The 16,449-nt window shown below is 39.9% G+C and overlaps 2 protein-coding genes across 3 annotated transcripts in view; both read left to right on the forward strand.

Moving 5' to 3' along the window:
- UBE2D1 (ubiquitin conjugating enzyme E2 D1) overlaps positions 1-3,416 on the forward strand; it is a 29,655-nt gene extending 26,239 nt beyond the window's left edge. For both annotated transcript variants that reach the window (XM_083441482.1, XM_083441483.1), the window contains one exon: positions 618-3,416. In XM_083441482.1, the coding sequence (XP_083297608.1) occupies positions 618-663 (46 nt within the window). In that variant the 3' untranslated portion in view covers positions 664-3,416. The remainder of the gene's footprint in view (positions 1-617) is intronic.
- A 2,867-nt stretch (positions 3,417-6,283) lies between these two features.
- On the forward strand, positions 6,284-14,502 carry TFAM (transcription factor A, mitochondrial). Its single transcript, XM_083441465.1, has 7 exons — positions 6,284-6,571; positions 8,977-9,110; positions 10,414-10,484; positions 10,655-10,804; positions 12,295-12,390; positions 12,970-13,026; positions 13,851-14,502. The coding sequence occupies exons 1-7, from the start codon at positions 6,507-6,509 to the stop codon at positions 14,103-14,105; spliced, it is 828 nt and encodes a 275-aa protein (XP_083297591.1). The 5' UTR covers positions 6,284-6,506; the 3' UTR covers positions 14,106-14,502.
- The last annotated feature ends 1,947 nt before the right edge of the window (positions 14,503-16,449 follow it).

Consider the following 16,449-nt stretch of genomic DNA (forward strand, 5'->3'; position numbering starts at 1 on the left):
TCTAAATTAGTCATACCCATTAAATTCTACTAGCATTGGATAACATCCCACATCACCATGTTCAGTCTGTGACTGTACACAGCTTTTCAGCTGGACTAGCAAACTCTATTCAGCTTGTATCCTAAGCTCTGACGGACCAGGAAGGATGCAAATGTACACACTGATTGTGTGCAGACAGCCATGATATTATACAATGGAAGCAATAGGTGTGCATCATGGGGTTCTCTTGCCTTGGAAAATCATTAATTATTAGCTGCATTTCCAAATCACCCTTCCTTCCAAAGACTTCAGGATGATATACAAATAATAATAATATTAAAACACAAAATAGAAAATAATAAATAAGACATAACAGTAATCAACACACTTTAAAATACTGTATCTATAAAATGCAGAACCATTAAAATGCACCAAAACCATCTGCTACTCTTAGGTGTTAAGACTTTGCATCGTCCAAGGCTGTTTTGCTTTCTGCTCAGCACCTGCTCTTTTGCCCAAGTGTGGGCATGGGTGCAACATATAACCGAATAAGATTGTTAAATAAGCCCTTGAATAAATTTGTTGGCAACACTGCGAATCCTAAGCTTGTGTGTTTTCACTTTTGTTTTCTTTTACAGATACAACAGACATGCAAGAGAATGGACACAGAAATATGCAATGTAAACTTTGAAGACTTTTTCATATATACCAGAGTACTGTAAATTCTAGGGTTTTTTCAAAATTAGAAGTAAATGGAGCACAGTTTACTGTTTCAGTGTACCATGAAGCCCTTTTTGATTTTCACCCATATAAGTGTGTTTCTGGAACAAGGAAATAACTACGAAAATTAACCTGAAGACTGTGATGAGAGTATTTATCCTTTTTGTATGCTTTGCAAAAGACATTTATTATGTTTTTTAAAGATACGTGGACATCTCTGTCTCCAGCCTACAAGATCCATAATGCAGTTGTAGAGCAACCAAATTATTTTTGCTGAAAAACTAGGTGTTACATGAGAGATATTCTGTGTGTCTTTGAGATGTCAGTCCTGTAAGTCTGTGTTTGAATTTCATTCTTTGTTAGTTCATTGTATAATTTGTATTTTTTTACTGTATAGACTATATTTTATTTACCATGCAAGTCAACTCACTTTAGACTTTCTGCACAGTATTGAAAAAAAAAATACAACTGCTATTAAATGAGTGAACTATTCCTCCCCAGAGGAATGCTCTATAAACTGATAAACTTCTTAAAACAAACTTTGCACTCTAATTCTCAGTATACTGATTATGGAGAAACACTTGGTTTTGATTCTGTTGCATACTTAATTTTATTGCAATGTGAACTAATTGCACTACTCTGTAGAAAGAAATGTAACTAATTTTGTTCTATTCACAGCTGACTTTTTTATCCCATAAGGGCAGTATAATCTCTGACCTTTTAACAAAATTGACTTGAAGCTTTTCCATATAAATAAAATGTGTTTTTTACTACTTGTCTTGGCTGTTCTTTAACTCTTGCACATCCTTTACATGTGCTTGCTCTGAAAAGATCAAGTTATTGTTAAATGTGTGACTTGCTATTGGGAGGAATTGGCCTGTGTGTTTGAAATTGCTGTGAACTGATATTATGGTAGCTGTTGCATAACTTTACATGCAAATTCATTGTGTTGTGTATATGATCTAAGTTCTTGGATCTTGTACCCACTACAAAAACTTCTCTCTGATCTCCAAATCTTGCTTAAATTGATAACAACGAATGTTGAAATGTCACTGATGCTTCTTCTCTCCCTCACGTGTATAACAATATATTGATGTTATACTTCCACACACTAAGCTGATGCCTCTAAACCATTATATGTATACTTCACCTTGCATGTAAGGAGAAAAACAGCCTTAGGGACTTTACAAATAAGAGTGCTTTAGTTTTTTTTAAAGTATGTTGCTTCTGAGGTAGTAAATGCTTATTGAATGCATTTATTTTGTGGCTGTACCAATTCTAACTAAACACAACTTACTTGACTAGAAGGTTTTGCCACCATAGAGTCCTAGTGTTTGGCTACACCAAGGAACAATTAAACAAAAAGCTCACAACTGGAATAGGTAGAAATGTGGCAAGCATCCCAGTGGCTATTTTTTGTATTACTGGACTTAAATAAATAAAAAAAAACCTGTTCAGCATTTTAATCTTGAAACTCTTGGATAGTTCTGACAGCCTAGGCAATAAGTCTCTACTTATCGTAATGGTCACCTAGGCTTCAGTTGTTTACCTCAATCTGTACAATCGTAAGATGGAATCTTTCTGAAATAAGCACTGAAAAAAATTCATTGCATTCTGTAAGTGACTTTGCTTGCTGTGAAAAAAACAATTTCTACAAATAGCCAATAAGTGTTTCAATTTAGTATATGATTGCTTCAATGTACTTGAAAAAGGGGATGCCATAGCTTGAAAAGCAAAACTATTCACCACATTTTGACATGAATACTAAAAAATTACCCCTTGGTAAAATATTCTGATGGAGTGATTTCCCAAACTTTTTTGCCCCTATCTGTCTTAGATGTTTATGATAGGCTTGTCCCGGATTAAATAATTTATAGTCCTTTAATCCCTTACAATAAACTCTTGTGTAATTTGGTAGTTTGATTTGCATGCCTGTTAAGTGAAAGAACATTTAATCTTCTGCTTTGCTAAAATTATATGGAGGCTGGTTTGAAACTGTTTAGATGTTACTATGCTTTGAAGTATGCATCATACAAAAAGGAATTTACTTACCATAATGCAAAGTCTTCAGGCTGAGCAAAAGGTGCAGATCAGCAAGCCTCTTATTCTTGCTTCATAAGAGTTATTTGTGAACAAATGTGTTGAGCCCATACTTGTCTCTCTCTTCAGTGACATTTAAACCTGAAGTTCAGAGACTTATTTTACATACTGTCAGGCCAATCGTAGCGCCTTTAAGAAGACAAGAACTCCATTCTCTTGGCTTTCTTTAAACCACAGCTTCTGAGGGTATTAAGCATTCCCTCTTAAGTATTTTTGTATTTCCTGGTAAATGTTCTTTTGCTGTTTAAATGATCCATTGTGAAGGTTCCTTCCCCGCCCCGCTCCTTGTATCAAACATTTGCTCAGTCCTGGTGCTTCCATTATGGTGGCATAAATGTTGTCTGTGCTTCAGTCCCCTCCACCAAATACCAGTTTATACTGTACAATGCCTTAGCGAGGGCACTAACTGAGCCATCTCATTCTCTGTATATTCCTCACTTGGCACTATTGGCATGACTAAAGCAAAGGATCTCTGTATCACTGAAATTCTTGAAGTGTAATCTTTAGTCATTCTAGTTGTTAAATAAGGCGTACTTTCTAGCTACTTCTGATGTGGTATTTTTTCTGCCTAAAGATGTCAGCTGAGGCTTGAATGAAAATAAAGATTTGATTTGAAATCTGAGTGTGTCAAGTTTTATTCTTACCTTCACCCTTTTGAGTGAGAAAATGAGTGGTAGCACTTTAAACTTGCAAGTGACAGTTGCCTGGTGGAGGGTAGGTGTGGTTTTGCTATCCAAGCTGTTAGAGGAGGCTCCGAGTTCTTTTGGAGCCGTGTACTAGAGTGCTGGCAAAACAAACATTACTGAAAGTGCCAGGTTCTAAATATGTAATATGTGACTCAATAGCTGTGTTGAACTCTCTTGTATTCCCATGGTTCTTTCATGGTTCTTTCCATGGTTCTATACCTTAAGGGTATAGCTTGTTCTCACAGAAGCAAACCAGGACATAGCTGTCAATGTTGCCCTTTTTTAAAGGGAAATTCCCTTATTCTGAATAGGATTCCTCACAAGAAAAGGGAAATTTGACAGCTATGAACGAGGAGCGTGTCACCTAAGGCGGAAACAGCTTAATATATTGGATGCAATTATCTTAAAGTAATGAAAACTTCCTGTTACATGCTTGTGGAATTGGGATTAAAGCCTTTCCTACTATATAAGAACACTACTAGTTTAATGTGAAAGTGCATGTGTAGCCAGTATTAATAATGTTATGCAAATCTATGGTGCAGCCATATTTGGAGTACTGTGCCCAGTTCTGGTCATCTCAGCTCAAAAGGGATATTGTAGAGTTGGAAAAATTAGAAAAGGGCAACCAAAGTGATCAAGGGATAGAGCGATTCCACTGCAAAGAAAGGTTGCAACATTTGGGGCATTTTAGTGTAGAGAAAAGGAGAGCGAGTGGCGACATGATAGAAGCTTATAAAATTATGCATGGCATGGAGAATTATTTTTCTCCCTCCGAACACTTGAACTCATGGACGTCCAAGGAAGGGAAATGCTGGAAGATTTAGGACAGATTTTTTTTTAAGTACTTATTCACACACAGCATAGTCAAACAATGGAACTTGCTCCCTCAGGAGGAGGCAGTGATGGCCACCAACTTGCAGGGCTTTAGAAGCTGGTTAGGCCAATTCAATCAATACCAGTCACTGGAAACCATTGGAGGGGGAGAATGGGCCCTTGTGCTCATGTTCTGCTTGCTAGATTCCCAGACATCTGGCTGGTCACTGTGAGAACAGCTTGCTGGACTAAATAGGCCATTGGCCTGATCCAGCAGGCTCTTACATTCTTATGCAAAGAATACCTTTGAACCACCCTGATCTTTTCTAAAAACTGCCTGAGACCGCTGGGTAGAGGGTGGAATATAATTTCAATTAATAATGTTGTTTAGTCGTGTCCGACTCTTCGTGACCCCATGGACCAGAGCACGCCAGGCACTCCTGTCTTCCACTGCCTCCCGCAGTTTGGTCAAACTCATGCTGGTAGCTTCGAGAACACTGTCCAACCATCTCATTCTCTGCCGTCCCCTTCTCCTTGTGCCCTCCATCTTTCCCAACATCAGGGTCTTTTCCAGGGAGTCTTCTCTTCTCATGAGATGGCCAAAGTATTGGAGCCTCACCTTCACAATCTGTCCTTCCAATGAGCACTCAGGACTGATTTCCTTAAGAATGGATAGGTTTGATCTTCTTGCAGTCCATGGGACTCTTAAGAGTCTCCTCCAGCACCATAATTCAAAAGCATCAATTCTTCTGCGATCAGCCTTCTTTAAGGTCCAGCTCTCGCTTCCATACATCACTACTGGGAAAACCATAGCTTTAACTATACCTTTGTTGGCAAGGTGATGTCTCTGCTTTTTAAGATGCTTTCTAGGTTTGCCATCGCCTTTCTCGCAAGCAGCAGGCGTCTTTTAATTCCGTGACTCCTGTCACCATCTGCAGTGATCATGGAGCCCAAAAAAGTAAAATCTCTCACTGCCTCCATTTCTTCCCCTTCTATTTGCCAGGAGGTGATGGGTCAATTAATAATAATAATTAATAATTTGCAAAAGCAAACTTCCTGGGATATCATCCATTTGTCCGGCTTTGCTTTGTACTGGCTGCCCAGGGTCTCCTACCTTAAGAGAATAGCCAGGCTGGGTGAGGAGGGGGGTCAGGAAAGGCACGAGGTTGCTGTCAGTTACTTTAGAGCAGGGATGGGGAGCTTGGGCTGCAGCTCACACCAAGCTGCGAGAGAAGGGGGTGTCCGGGTTTACAAATGGCAATGGGCAATATATATTTTTCCCGGAAGAGAGCGAGCGCTTAGTTTTCTCCTGACGCAGCTATTAACGTGCTCAGAGCTGCAACCTGCAGCGCGCAGACACCATCCTTGAGCATCATCGTTCTATTACTGCAGATAAGCAGGATTTCCCTCCTTTTTAGTCTCCCTGCCGCGAATCCATATTGATCCAATATCAAGCGCTCCGACCTCTCATCTGACTTCACCAACCAAACCCTCCTCCCTTCGCAAATAGCGAAAGGCGCGAAACTAAACCCGCCTTTTCCTCATAGCCGGCGAAGGGCACGCTGGCTCCGCCCACCGACCGCGCTCCAATCAAAAACTACCTTCCCACCCGGATTTCCCGCCCTCCACTCCGCTCCTCAAAACATTCCTCCCCGCCGACGGGATGGACGCGCACGCGCAGAAAAGCATCCGAGCCCGCGTCTGCCGCTTCCCCAAGAGAAGCGGCGTAACGAGAGAATTAAAACACCCGCGGTTCCTGAACTGAGAGGAACAAAGGTTCCAAGCCCTGACTAACTAACCAGTTGCGTCGCAGATAACTCTGTTCTGCTCCCCCACCCCAACATAATGCCTGCCCCACACTAACATAAATCCTGGCTATGCCCAAGCACACCATACCTATGTTTATAAATTTATACCCTATGCTCTCGTCCCCGCATATGGCGGCGCGCCGATAGAGAACCGGAAGTGAGGTCTTGTATAGTTGTGTCGCACCCCCTCCTGCTCGAGGTTCGCGAGCGCATCCACTCGCAGGTGCCTGTCATTCCCCCCCCAGTCCCCGCCCCTCCCCCTCCCGGCTGCGACTGCGCGGATTGCAGATAAGCAGAGCGCCGGGTCGTTTCCTCGGCTGCCCACAATGCCCCGCGCCAGTGGCGCGCGATGGTTCTGAGGCTCGAGGGCTGAGGCGAGTCGAGCGCAGTCGGCGCTACTATGGCGGCGGCGCTGCTGTCCCGCGTGTGGTCGTCGTCTGTCTGTGGACCGCGTTATTTCCTCAGGTAACACTGCCCGCGGCGGGGCGGCATCCTCTCCTGGCATATCCCCACTCGCTTTTCTCGATGAAAGAAAAAGCCATTTTCGGTCGTACCCGGTGCCCGCTGACCTGTGAGGTAAAGGGAGCTTAATCGATGGGCACAGAATTGCTCTGTGTCCTTCGCTGCTGCTCCTCCTCCTCATGCCGTTGCCAGATCTCGAGGTTTGAGCTCGGGGAGACTGAATGTTTCCAGGGGAAGGACTTGAAATAGGAAGGAGGGGAAGCTGTTTTCCAGTTTTCTTCAAGGTGGAGTTAGGATACTTAAAAATAAAATCTGATATTCAGTGAATCGTAGAACTCTAGAGATGGAAGGGTCCAAAGGGTCATCTAGTCCAGCCCCCAGCAATGCTGCTGCCCCGTATAGGGGGGAAAACGAATCTGCATCCTTGGCGTTATCATCACCATGGGCACGGTGGTTTGCTGTTGTGGTTTTATTCAGCAACTCTGTATTACTTTGTCTCTGCTACCTGGTTTTCTTTTGGGGTGTCCACGTGCTCTTGAACAAGAAAATAATTATTTTTTAAAAGTTTGGACCACCCTTTGTTTCTCTCTGTAGTGATCTTACCAGGCTTGGTACCTTTCTTGGAAACACTGGTGAAAGTTGGCAGGCAGGGAGATAGTAACTTTGCACTTGACGTGCATATGAATGAGATCTTCAAAAATCATTCCATGTTCTCTGACCCGATACACACAATCGTGGGCATTTCCAGTGGGGGACAGCTGCTCTCTCCCCCTCAATCAAGTAAATAAAAAAAACCAATTGTGTCACAGATAACTCAGTTCTGCTCCCCCCCCCAACATTATGCATGCCCCCCAACATAAATCTTGGCTAATGCCCAGGCACACCATCCATATATTTATCTATTTATATAATCAATATCCCGTGCCTTCAGTATAATTGCATCCTCCTTGGGAAGAACCCACACAACCAGCACATAAATTTGTTTTCAGCCTTTAGTGTCAGAGTCTCAAGAGGCTTGATGACTCTTACCTATTAGAAAATTGACTTGAATTTCTGAGTGCTATGGAGCAGAAATATATTTCATTTTCCCTGCTCAGAATATGAGCCAGAATTGGCTACTGCCCACCTTGTGGTTATATCTTTTGATTAGAAAGGATTTTTGTTTGAGACTTGGCTCTTGACTGGAGGAGAATCAAAGTGAAACCCATATTTTCCTCATCATTTCAGCTGGAATTTCTCACCTATTTTCTTCTAGCTTAATTCTCCACCAATATGCTTCAGCTGAGTAAGTTGGTTCTAACTTTTATTAAGAAAAAGAAGCCTTCAACAACACAAAGTAATGCTGTGGTTTTTATTAAGGGAGCATGGTAATAGGGTTTTATATTTAGTTAATACAGTGGTACCTCAAGTTAAGAACTTAATTCGTTCCGGAGGTCTGTTCTTAACCTGAAACTATTCTTAACCTGAAGCACCACTTTAGCTAATGGGGCCTCCCGCTGCCGCCGCGCCGCTGGAGCACGATTTCTGTTCTCATCGTGAAGCAAAGTTCTTAACCCGAGGTACTATTTCTGGGTTAACAGAATCTGTAACCTGAAGCATCTGTAACCTGAAGCATCTGTAACCTGAAGCATCTGTAACCCGAGGTACCACTGTACCTTTTTATCTGGTCCAGACTGTACATTTCTCTTGTTCACCTTCAAAGCTGTTGGTCTGCTGAAATTAATGGCATCCAAACAAAAATAAATTATTTTATTTCATAAAATTTATACACTGCTTTAAAAACACACACCTCAAAGCAGTTTACATCACCATTAGCTAACTCTGTAGTTGCACAGGACTTGTAGGGGGGTAATTAAGTGTGTGTGATTGCATCTGATCGCTAAACTGAGCTTGATCCTATGACAATTTGTTACAGAGGATAGAGGTGAAAGCAGAGCTAGCATTAGCTGGTCTGCTGTACAAACCAAAATCATAGAGGTAACTTTGTGGCAGGTTTTTCTGTTTGTGTCCACTTGACCCATTTGGGCTTGGTCATACAATTCTTAGGTGAGTCTAGGAAAAGTTCAAGTTCAAAATGTGCCCTTGGAAGTCTGCTAAATGTGGGATTGGGTAGAAGATAGATTGATTGCATTTATATCCCATCTTTTTCTCCCAATGAATTCAAAGTGACATAGTTCTCCTCAACCTTATGTAATCACAACAACCCAAGTGGACATTTGAACCCTGCTCTGCCATGTCCAACACTCTAACCACTATACCACATCAGGCTGTTACTTTTTATATTTGTGAATGTAGCTGCATTATTCATTTCCACTAGATTTCAGGCTATTCTTTTTTCCTTGGAGTAATGTCTGATTTTATCTGAAGCTTCTGTTCTATTAATAGGTATCAATTTTGCTTTTTTAAAGGTGCAGTGCAACTTGTTCAGTAGAGAAATGGTTTTCAAAACAAAGTAGCTCAGATAACCGTCCAAAGCAGCCACTGACAGCATACATTCGCTTTTATAAAGAACAGCAACCCTTTTATAAGAAACAAAATCCAGGTAAGGAATTCACTAAGAATGATACTTCACTGTAATAAAAGTTTTTGTTGTTTTGTAAAATATGTTAAAAGACTGACTGGCCTTTTTATTTTATTTTTGCCAGGATTCTCCTAACTTGCTTGAATCGTTGGTTTTCTGTGTGCAGCAAATTAATCCCCAAAGCCTCTTTTTTCATTACATTTATAGCCATTGTGTACACTTGTGTTTAGATAATCTGTGAGCTCACATTCTGCAAAAACCGATAGGTTGTACTGTATTTAGAATGCTGGAAGGAAAGTGCCAAGTGAAAATGGTGTGTTCCTAAATTTGGCTAGGTAATCATAAGTATACCACAAAATCAGTATGTATGTCACTTTGCTGAGTAATATACTCAAAAACAATTCTGAAATTTTACTTTACCCTGTGAATCAGCAGAGAAGAGAAGAGAATGAATGCAAGCAAATAAATAACACGCCTCACTTATTTAGGCTTCATTTCAGTTTCGGGTGAAACAGCCCAGAAATAGCAGGTTTTGAGGAATTGTTTGAAGGAATAGAGTGGTGTCACTGTGCAGCAGTTCTGGAAATAAGCAATATAATGGACATATATATTTAGGGAACCAGAGACTTGCATCCAGAAGTATGGAGAACTTGCACGAGTTGATTAGCTGCTGCTATTATGAGACTTCGTGTTGCATGTAGACACATTGAGAGTGGAAGTATGGCCTGTTCTAGGTGTGATTCCACTCCTTCTAAAGGACCAGGTTAGCAGTTTAGGGGTACTGCTAGATATCCAGGTAGCCTTGCTGTGGCTAAGAGTGTTTTTGCCCAGCTTCAGCTGAAGTGAGACTTTTTTGGTCACAGCCCAGTTATTAAGGTATCTACTGGGGGGATTTCATCAGCCCCTGGCTTTGGTAGGTGGCCAAGATGATGTTATTTTGCCAAGATTTTGATAGTATTTGATTGATTAATCTTTTTTGAGACTGTCTTCTAAAGTATTGTTTTCACTATTTTTATTGCTCTCTTTCTGTTGTATTAAAATGTATGTTCCTAATTGTAAACCACACTTTTGAGAACACTAAGGCATTATATAAATATTTTTATAAATTTTGTGTTTTGACTTCTGTGTAACAATGGTGTTTACTACAATGCACACCAAATTTTAGCTTTGTTTCAAATAGTCTGGCTATATGTCTGTCAAACCCAACTTGTATATCAGTGATGAAGTTAATTTGAATTTGTTTATTCCTTAAATTTGTTTTTGAAATTTGACACTAAATTTGACAGGATCTTCATCCTTGTAGCTGTTTTTTTTTACTCTGCAGACGTAAGTGTTGTGGACATCACAAAAAAGATAGCACACGCTTGGAGGGAGCTCCCAGCATCTGACAAACAAGTAAGCATGGATTTTGGTGTTCATGTGAACAGAATGTTATTCTATTTTACTAAGAAAATTGCTTCCTTGGTTTGAAAATACCTCCTTAATGTCTAGGGTTCTGTATTATTTGAAACAGATATATATGCTTTTCACAAGTTTTAGTAAAATTGTGTTTGCTCATATTCTAGCCATATGAAGCAGCCGCCAAGACTGACAGACAGATCTACAAAGAACAAATGATCAAATACAAAGCACAACTAACTCCTGCCCAGGAGGCAGCTTTGAAAGAGGAAAAGAGAAGGAGAGTGGAAAAAAGAAGAGCAGCAAGAAAAAAGAGGGTTAGTACCTAAATAATCTTTATAATTTTATTATCCACCCTTCACCAGTAGGTCCCAGGGCAGGTTACATTTTAAAATTCAGAAATAAAAACAGTGAAAATAAATTAGTCACAGTAACAGGATAGGTCATGAAGTATGATCTCATTGTCCAAGTACCTGAAAATGCTTGCCACCTTATACTAAGGTTTCAGTACAAAATACATGATGCTCTCACACCAGTTACCCATGAGGGTGGTGTGTCTTTTGATGTTACACACAACTTTTTTCCTTTTGTATACTTACAACTGGTGCCTAATATTTTATGATTGCTGCTTACGAATAGTATAAAGGGAAAAGCTTTAAATTATTCTATTTTTTTTATTCCAGAATTTATAAACCACTCTACATTCAGGAAGTACACAAGTGGTGTACAGAAACAGAGTTTCAAACAATACAAATAATAAAATGGTATTAAAGCATAAAACCTCAGTGTTTGAACTTGCTTCACTTCTAAGGGAACAGATTATTTTTTTTTTACTGTACATCTACCAATTTAAACTTTGATTTGATTGTGGCTTTGGGGTGATCTGTGTAAAATCATGCAGATTCTATAACATCTATTTTAATTCTGCTGGGTCTGAATTTTACCCAAAGCCTCTGGAAAAGCAAAATAAAAACAAAAAGCACCTTTGCATGTGTACACCTGTGCTTTTTCTGTCTGGAGTGGGGAAGTGGGTAGAAAAGCAACCAGAGCAGGTGGTACCTACAGCATTCCAAATGTGCTCAAGAGACTCAAAAAGGTTGGGGGCCCCTGATTTAGGGCTTTAAAGATTAAAACTACCTGTTTGAATTGAACATGGAAACACACAGCCACTGGTGCTGTTGGCACAGAATTGGTGCTGTGTGCTCCAATCATAGAATGATAAGAGTTGGAAGGGACCCAAGGGTCATCTAGTCCAACCCCCTGCAATTCAGGAATCTCAGCTAAAACATCCCTGACAGATCTCCGTGTCATCATGTCAGCAGCTTGGCTGGCCTTTCCCTTTCCCTACTGTGGTCTTACAGGACTAAAGCACTGCAACACTATAAACATAAATGGCAATGGTTTTCTAACTTAAGCCAGTTTTAATAGGAATCTTTGGATTTTAACAATATATTCTTTTTAATGTGACTTGAAGAACTCTGTTTTCAATTCTATCTGTCTTGGAAATTGTATGTCTGGTACGGCTGGGATTCAGAAGTGTCTGGTGTTCTCGCATGCATGGGGCTTTTCAGCCTCCCCTTCCTTGTGGTGCCCTCTTATACCCCTCCTTCAAAAAGCTTCCACCTGAAAGGTCAGAGGGTCCTTCGGAGCAGCACTTCATAGGGTACAAGGCTAAGTCTTGGTCTGCTGAATGTCCAAGTCTGCCATTCCCTAAATCCTAGACATAAAGGGGTGTGTGGGTGTTTTCTATGGCTGAACTTAATAACACCTGAGAGAACTGCTCACTGATATCCTTTTGTCATTTTAGCAACTAACAATGCTTGGAAAACCTAAAAGACCTCGGAGTGCCTTCAACATTTTTATGTCTGAACACTTTCAAGAAGCTAAAGGAATCTCAATTCAGGTAAACCAAGGGAGGCTGTTCATTTTAACAGCTACAAGGATGAAGATTCTGTCTTTCGTATTGAGAATGAAAATTAGAACTGATTTAATGGCTATTTCCCATTATTGCCATAATCTGTCGAAGGTCCAGTTGGAGTTTTACAGTAGCAGTGTCCCTGACCAAGAGTTTCCACACAAGAGCTGTTGAACAGCTTGTCAAAGATCTGGCATTATCAGGCTACATATACTGAAATTCCAAGCTAGCTTGATAGCTGTAGCTAATGGATATGGAAACTTTAAATGTTGCCTATGAGTAAGGGCCCAATTCGTTGGGACAATGGGAGATCCATGGCCAGCTCTCCTGCAGGTATTTTAAAAATAAAACAAGTGCAGCTGTAAGGGGGGGAGATTAAGTCTTTCTCAATTGACTTAAATTGTTTAATAATAGATTTTGATTGGTTTATTCTGAGTAAGACTGACTTTATGTAGCACCCATATTTTGCATATCTTGCATTATAAATATGGCAGGTGGGTGGGTGTAGGGAGATTTCTGCTACAGAACTTCAGCAAATATCATTCTATGTTTTTGTTTCTCTTGTAGGCAAAGATGAAAAATTTATTTGACGAATGGCAAAAAATGAGCAGTTCCCAAAAGAAGGTATTGTCATACAAGTGACTTTGAATTCCAATAAATTGACATTTAAATTTAGGAATTTGAATCAGTAATGCTTAATGTGCAGCCAAGTGTTCTAGTAGTGACAGTCAAGGTGCAGTACAGGTACAATACATGCCATTCGCCTATAGTAAGAACTGGCCGTGGAGACCAACCACTTGTGTCCAGATAACAGTTCATTTTAAAATTAAAAGCACAGTTTTCAAACTCCTTTGGCTCAATGATGACTCAATAATGTAAGCCCAGTACATTGAAGCACGACACCATTGTTTCCTGTTAAGTCTGAATCAAGTCAGTGTATGAATGTGTGTGTGTAGCTGTAGATATGTTTAGAAATCTAAGCCAAATCTTAATACTTAACGTATGGCTGAATCACTGTTTCAAATTCTGATTCAAATTATAATATTTGAAATACAAATCAGAATGTCAGTTACCTGTTTGGCATTTTGTGCCACCAAAAGTTTAAATGCCTCAGGTTGTGTTCCTGAAGGAACTGTATGAGTAATCATGCTTTCAGGGACTGATCCTGGCATCACTTTAAGCCATACATGAAACTGCGTCTTAAAATGCATGCAGTTGTCGTAAGGAAGATTATGCATCATAGCAAAACAAGGGGTCATAATAACCAGCTTGTGGTGTTTTGCTGCATGAAACAAACATGTGTAAATCCTTTTCACATGAAATATTAGTCCTTAGATGTTTCAGAGATGTCTCTAGTAGTGGAAAGTAAATATCCTGACATTTCTGTAGTACCTTTTAACACAAGCAACTTTTCAGTATGTGAATTCCATTTCTTTTTGCATATCCAGACATATCAGCAACTTGCTGAGGATGATAAGATCCGTTATGAAAATGAAATGAAATCATGGGAGGAGCAAATGGCAGAAATTGGACGCGAAGATCTTATACGTTTTAAAAACAGAAGGAAACTATCAAAAAGAAAGAAAACTGAAAAAAAAGTTGCTTCAAAAAAGAGAGCTACAACATTAAAGAAGCCTTCGGGAAGCAAAGTTGCCTCAGCTGCAGCGAAAAAGAAAGTAAAGGCAAGGCAGTCTGAGGAGTAAGTTGGAAAATACTTGGATTTCATCATTTCTGATTGCAAGTGGAAAGAGACTGAAGTGAAGTCTATTCATTAAAGGAAAGACTCCCAAATCAGAGGTTAGACTTATTTTGGAAATTGTCAAGTAAGTAGAGCAAATCAAGATTGAGAGAATTTAAGCAGTGATTAATCACGAGAGAAGAGGTGCTTTTTCCATAAATGTGTATATAAGCATTCTCTTATAAATTTTCTTTTTGCAGATCCTGTGATCTGTATAAATTCATAATGTCTAGTTGCTAATTAGAAATAGAAATTTAATGTAGGCTGCAAGTTTATTTTGTGTGTAAATGCATGTAATCACTGGAGAAAGCATGTATATTTGCTGATTTCAACCTTGTAATTAAAGAACTACTGAACTTACAGATTTTCAATAGTGTTTTTCAATTTTTATACGTACCGACAATGCATACTATTATTTATATTGCTTAGAAAAAATAAAACTAGCAAGTTTGATATAAAACACTTTTTCCTCTCATTTTATTCAAATCAGAACAAGGTCATTTCTGTCTAAGATTGTTTTCAAAATGCATTTTATTGTATCAAATAAACCCTTATTTTAAACATAAACAAGTTAAAAAACCCAACTGGCATATTGATCCAAACACTCGCACCGGCATTCTTGCTGCAGTCTTGCAGGCATATCCAACTCCCAAGAGACACTGATCTACTCCCAGTATAAAAAAACTGGCAGTGATCTACCCATTGTCATTGGAGGGAGGAGCGCGCGTAGGGTGGGTGGATTGCCCAGAGCTGTTGAGCTTTTTTGCGGAGGATTTATTAGCTCCCCCCCCATAGCTTTTTTTACACGATAAGAATCCCATGATCTACCAGGATCAGCTGGGGATCTACCGGTAGAGCACGATCTACATCCCTCTGCTATAGTATCAGGAACAAAAAAAGGAAGCTACATATATCCTGGTATTGTCTACTCTGATGGCAGTGATTCTCCTGAAGTTCAGACAGGAGTTTTTTTACAGCACTAGCTGGAGAAACCAGGAACCATTGGATCAATGGAGATTTATTCATTCATAGAATCAGAGAATTTTAGAGTTGGGAAAGGACCCAACCCCCTGCAATGCAAGAATCTCAGCAAAAGAATGTTTAACAGACGGTCATCCAACCTCTGTTTAAGTACCTACAATTAAGGAGAGCCCACCACCTTCTGAAGTAGTCTATATTCCATTGTCAAAAGTTCTTCCTAATGTTTAGTTGGAATCTTTATTGTACTTATTGTTATTTGAATCCGTTCACTAGAGGTTCTGCGCCAAAAACATCATAAAAAGCAGGTAGCAAGAAAATTAGAAGAATGTCAGCAACATATTTAAAAGCAAAAATATATATGGGGGAACTAAACACCTCTGCAAACAAGATACATTTTCAGTACTTACACTCTTCAACCTCAAGTTGAGGAGCATTTCAAAAGTGGCAAGGCAGATTTACATATTAAATCAAGAAGGAAATAAGCCTGTTTTAAATTATGAAAAATAAATATTTATGGCGACATCCAGTAAGAGTCCATAGTCTGTACAGACCCACTGAAATATAGGCTTAAATAAATCCAGCCCGTTTGAGTAAAGTGTATCTACTCAGAATATGACTCAGATGGATATCGCCCTGTTATTGAGATAAAATATACCTGCAATTTACATACATTTAATTTGTGTGCGTTCAGCTTTACGCACTTGACAAAAATTTTTTACAAGTGCTGGAGTCTGGGGAAAAAGACTTTGGCTGTCCCACCTGCCATTGAACCCAGTGTGTTTGGACTACACCCGATTTTAGCTTTAGACGTGGTCTCCGGAACGTAACCCCGCGGAACTTGCGATATTTCTCAAGCAAAAACATGACAACTCGTTGCTTTAACCACAATCGCAACGAGTGGGATCTACTGTAATGCCATCTGCCAATAGGTTTACCCGTTGGATTTGGCCGCCGCGCAATGGATCGCCTGGGCAACCCACGAGCTCCGCGCGCCACTGCTGCTTTTGAAGCGGTAGACTCTACAGGTAGAGATAGCAAAAATGAAGAGTTACGCATCCATGAGAGAAATGCGAACACGCCATGTCTCAAATGGAGTTTTCCACTGTAAGCTTCCTAGCTTTAGAGTATATAAAATAACGCGTGTGGGTTACATAGGCTTCATCTTCATTATGAGATATAATAATAATACAATAATAATTTATTATTTTTACCCCGCCAATCTGGCTGGGTTTCCCCAGCCACTCTGGGCAGCTCCCAACGGAGGATTAAAAACATAATAGAAGCATTAAACATTAAAAACTTCCCAAAACAGGGCTGTCTTCAGATGT

Source organism: Podarcis tiliguerta, assembly GCF_965153285.1.
Source record: "Podarcis tiliguerta genome assembly, chromosome: 5".
NCBI lineage: Eukaryota > Metazoa > Chordata > Lepidosauria > Squamata > Lacertidae > Podarcis > Podarcis tiliguerta.

What these genes read in the sequence shown, in the direction of transcription:
- TFAM (XM_083441465.1), top strand. Translation starts at nt 6,507, where the DNA reads ATGGCGGCGGCGCTGCTGTCCCGCGTGTGGTCGTCGTCTGTCTGTGGA. An exon ending in GGACCGCGTTATTTCCTCAG is followed by an intron (nt 6,572 to 8,976) that starts GTAACACTGCCC and finishes GCTTTTTTAAAG; the next exon opens with GTGCAGTGCAACTTGTTCAG. An exon ending in TTATAAGAAACAAAATCCAG is followed by an intron (nt 9,111 to 10,413) that starts GTAAGGAATTCA and finishes TTTACTCTGCAG; the next exon opens with ACGTAAGTGTTGTGGACATC.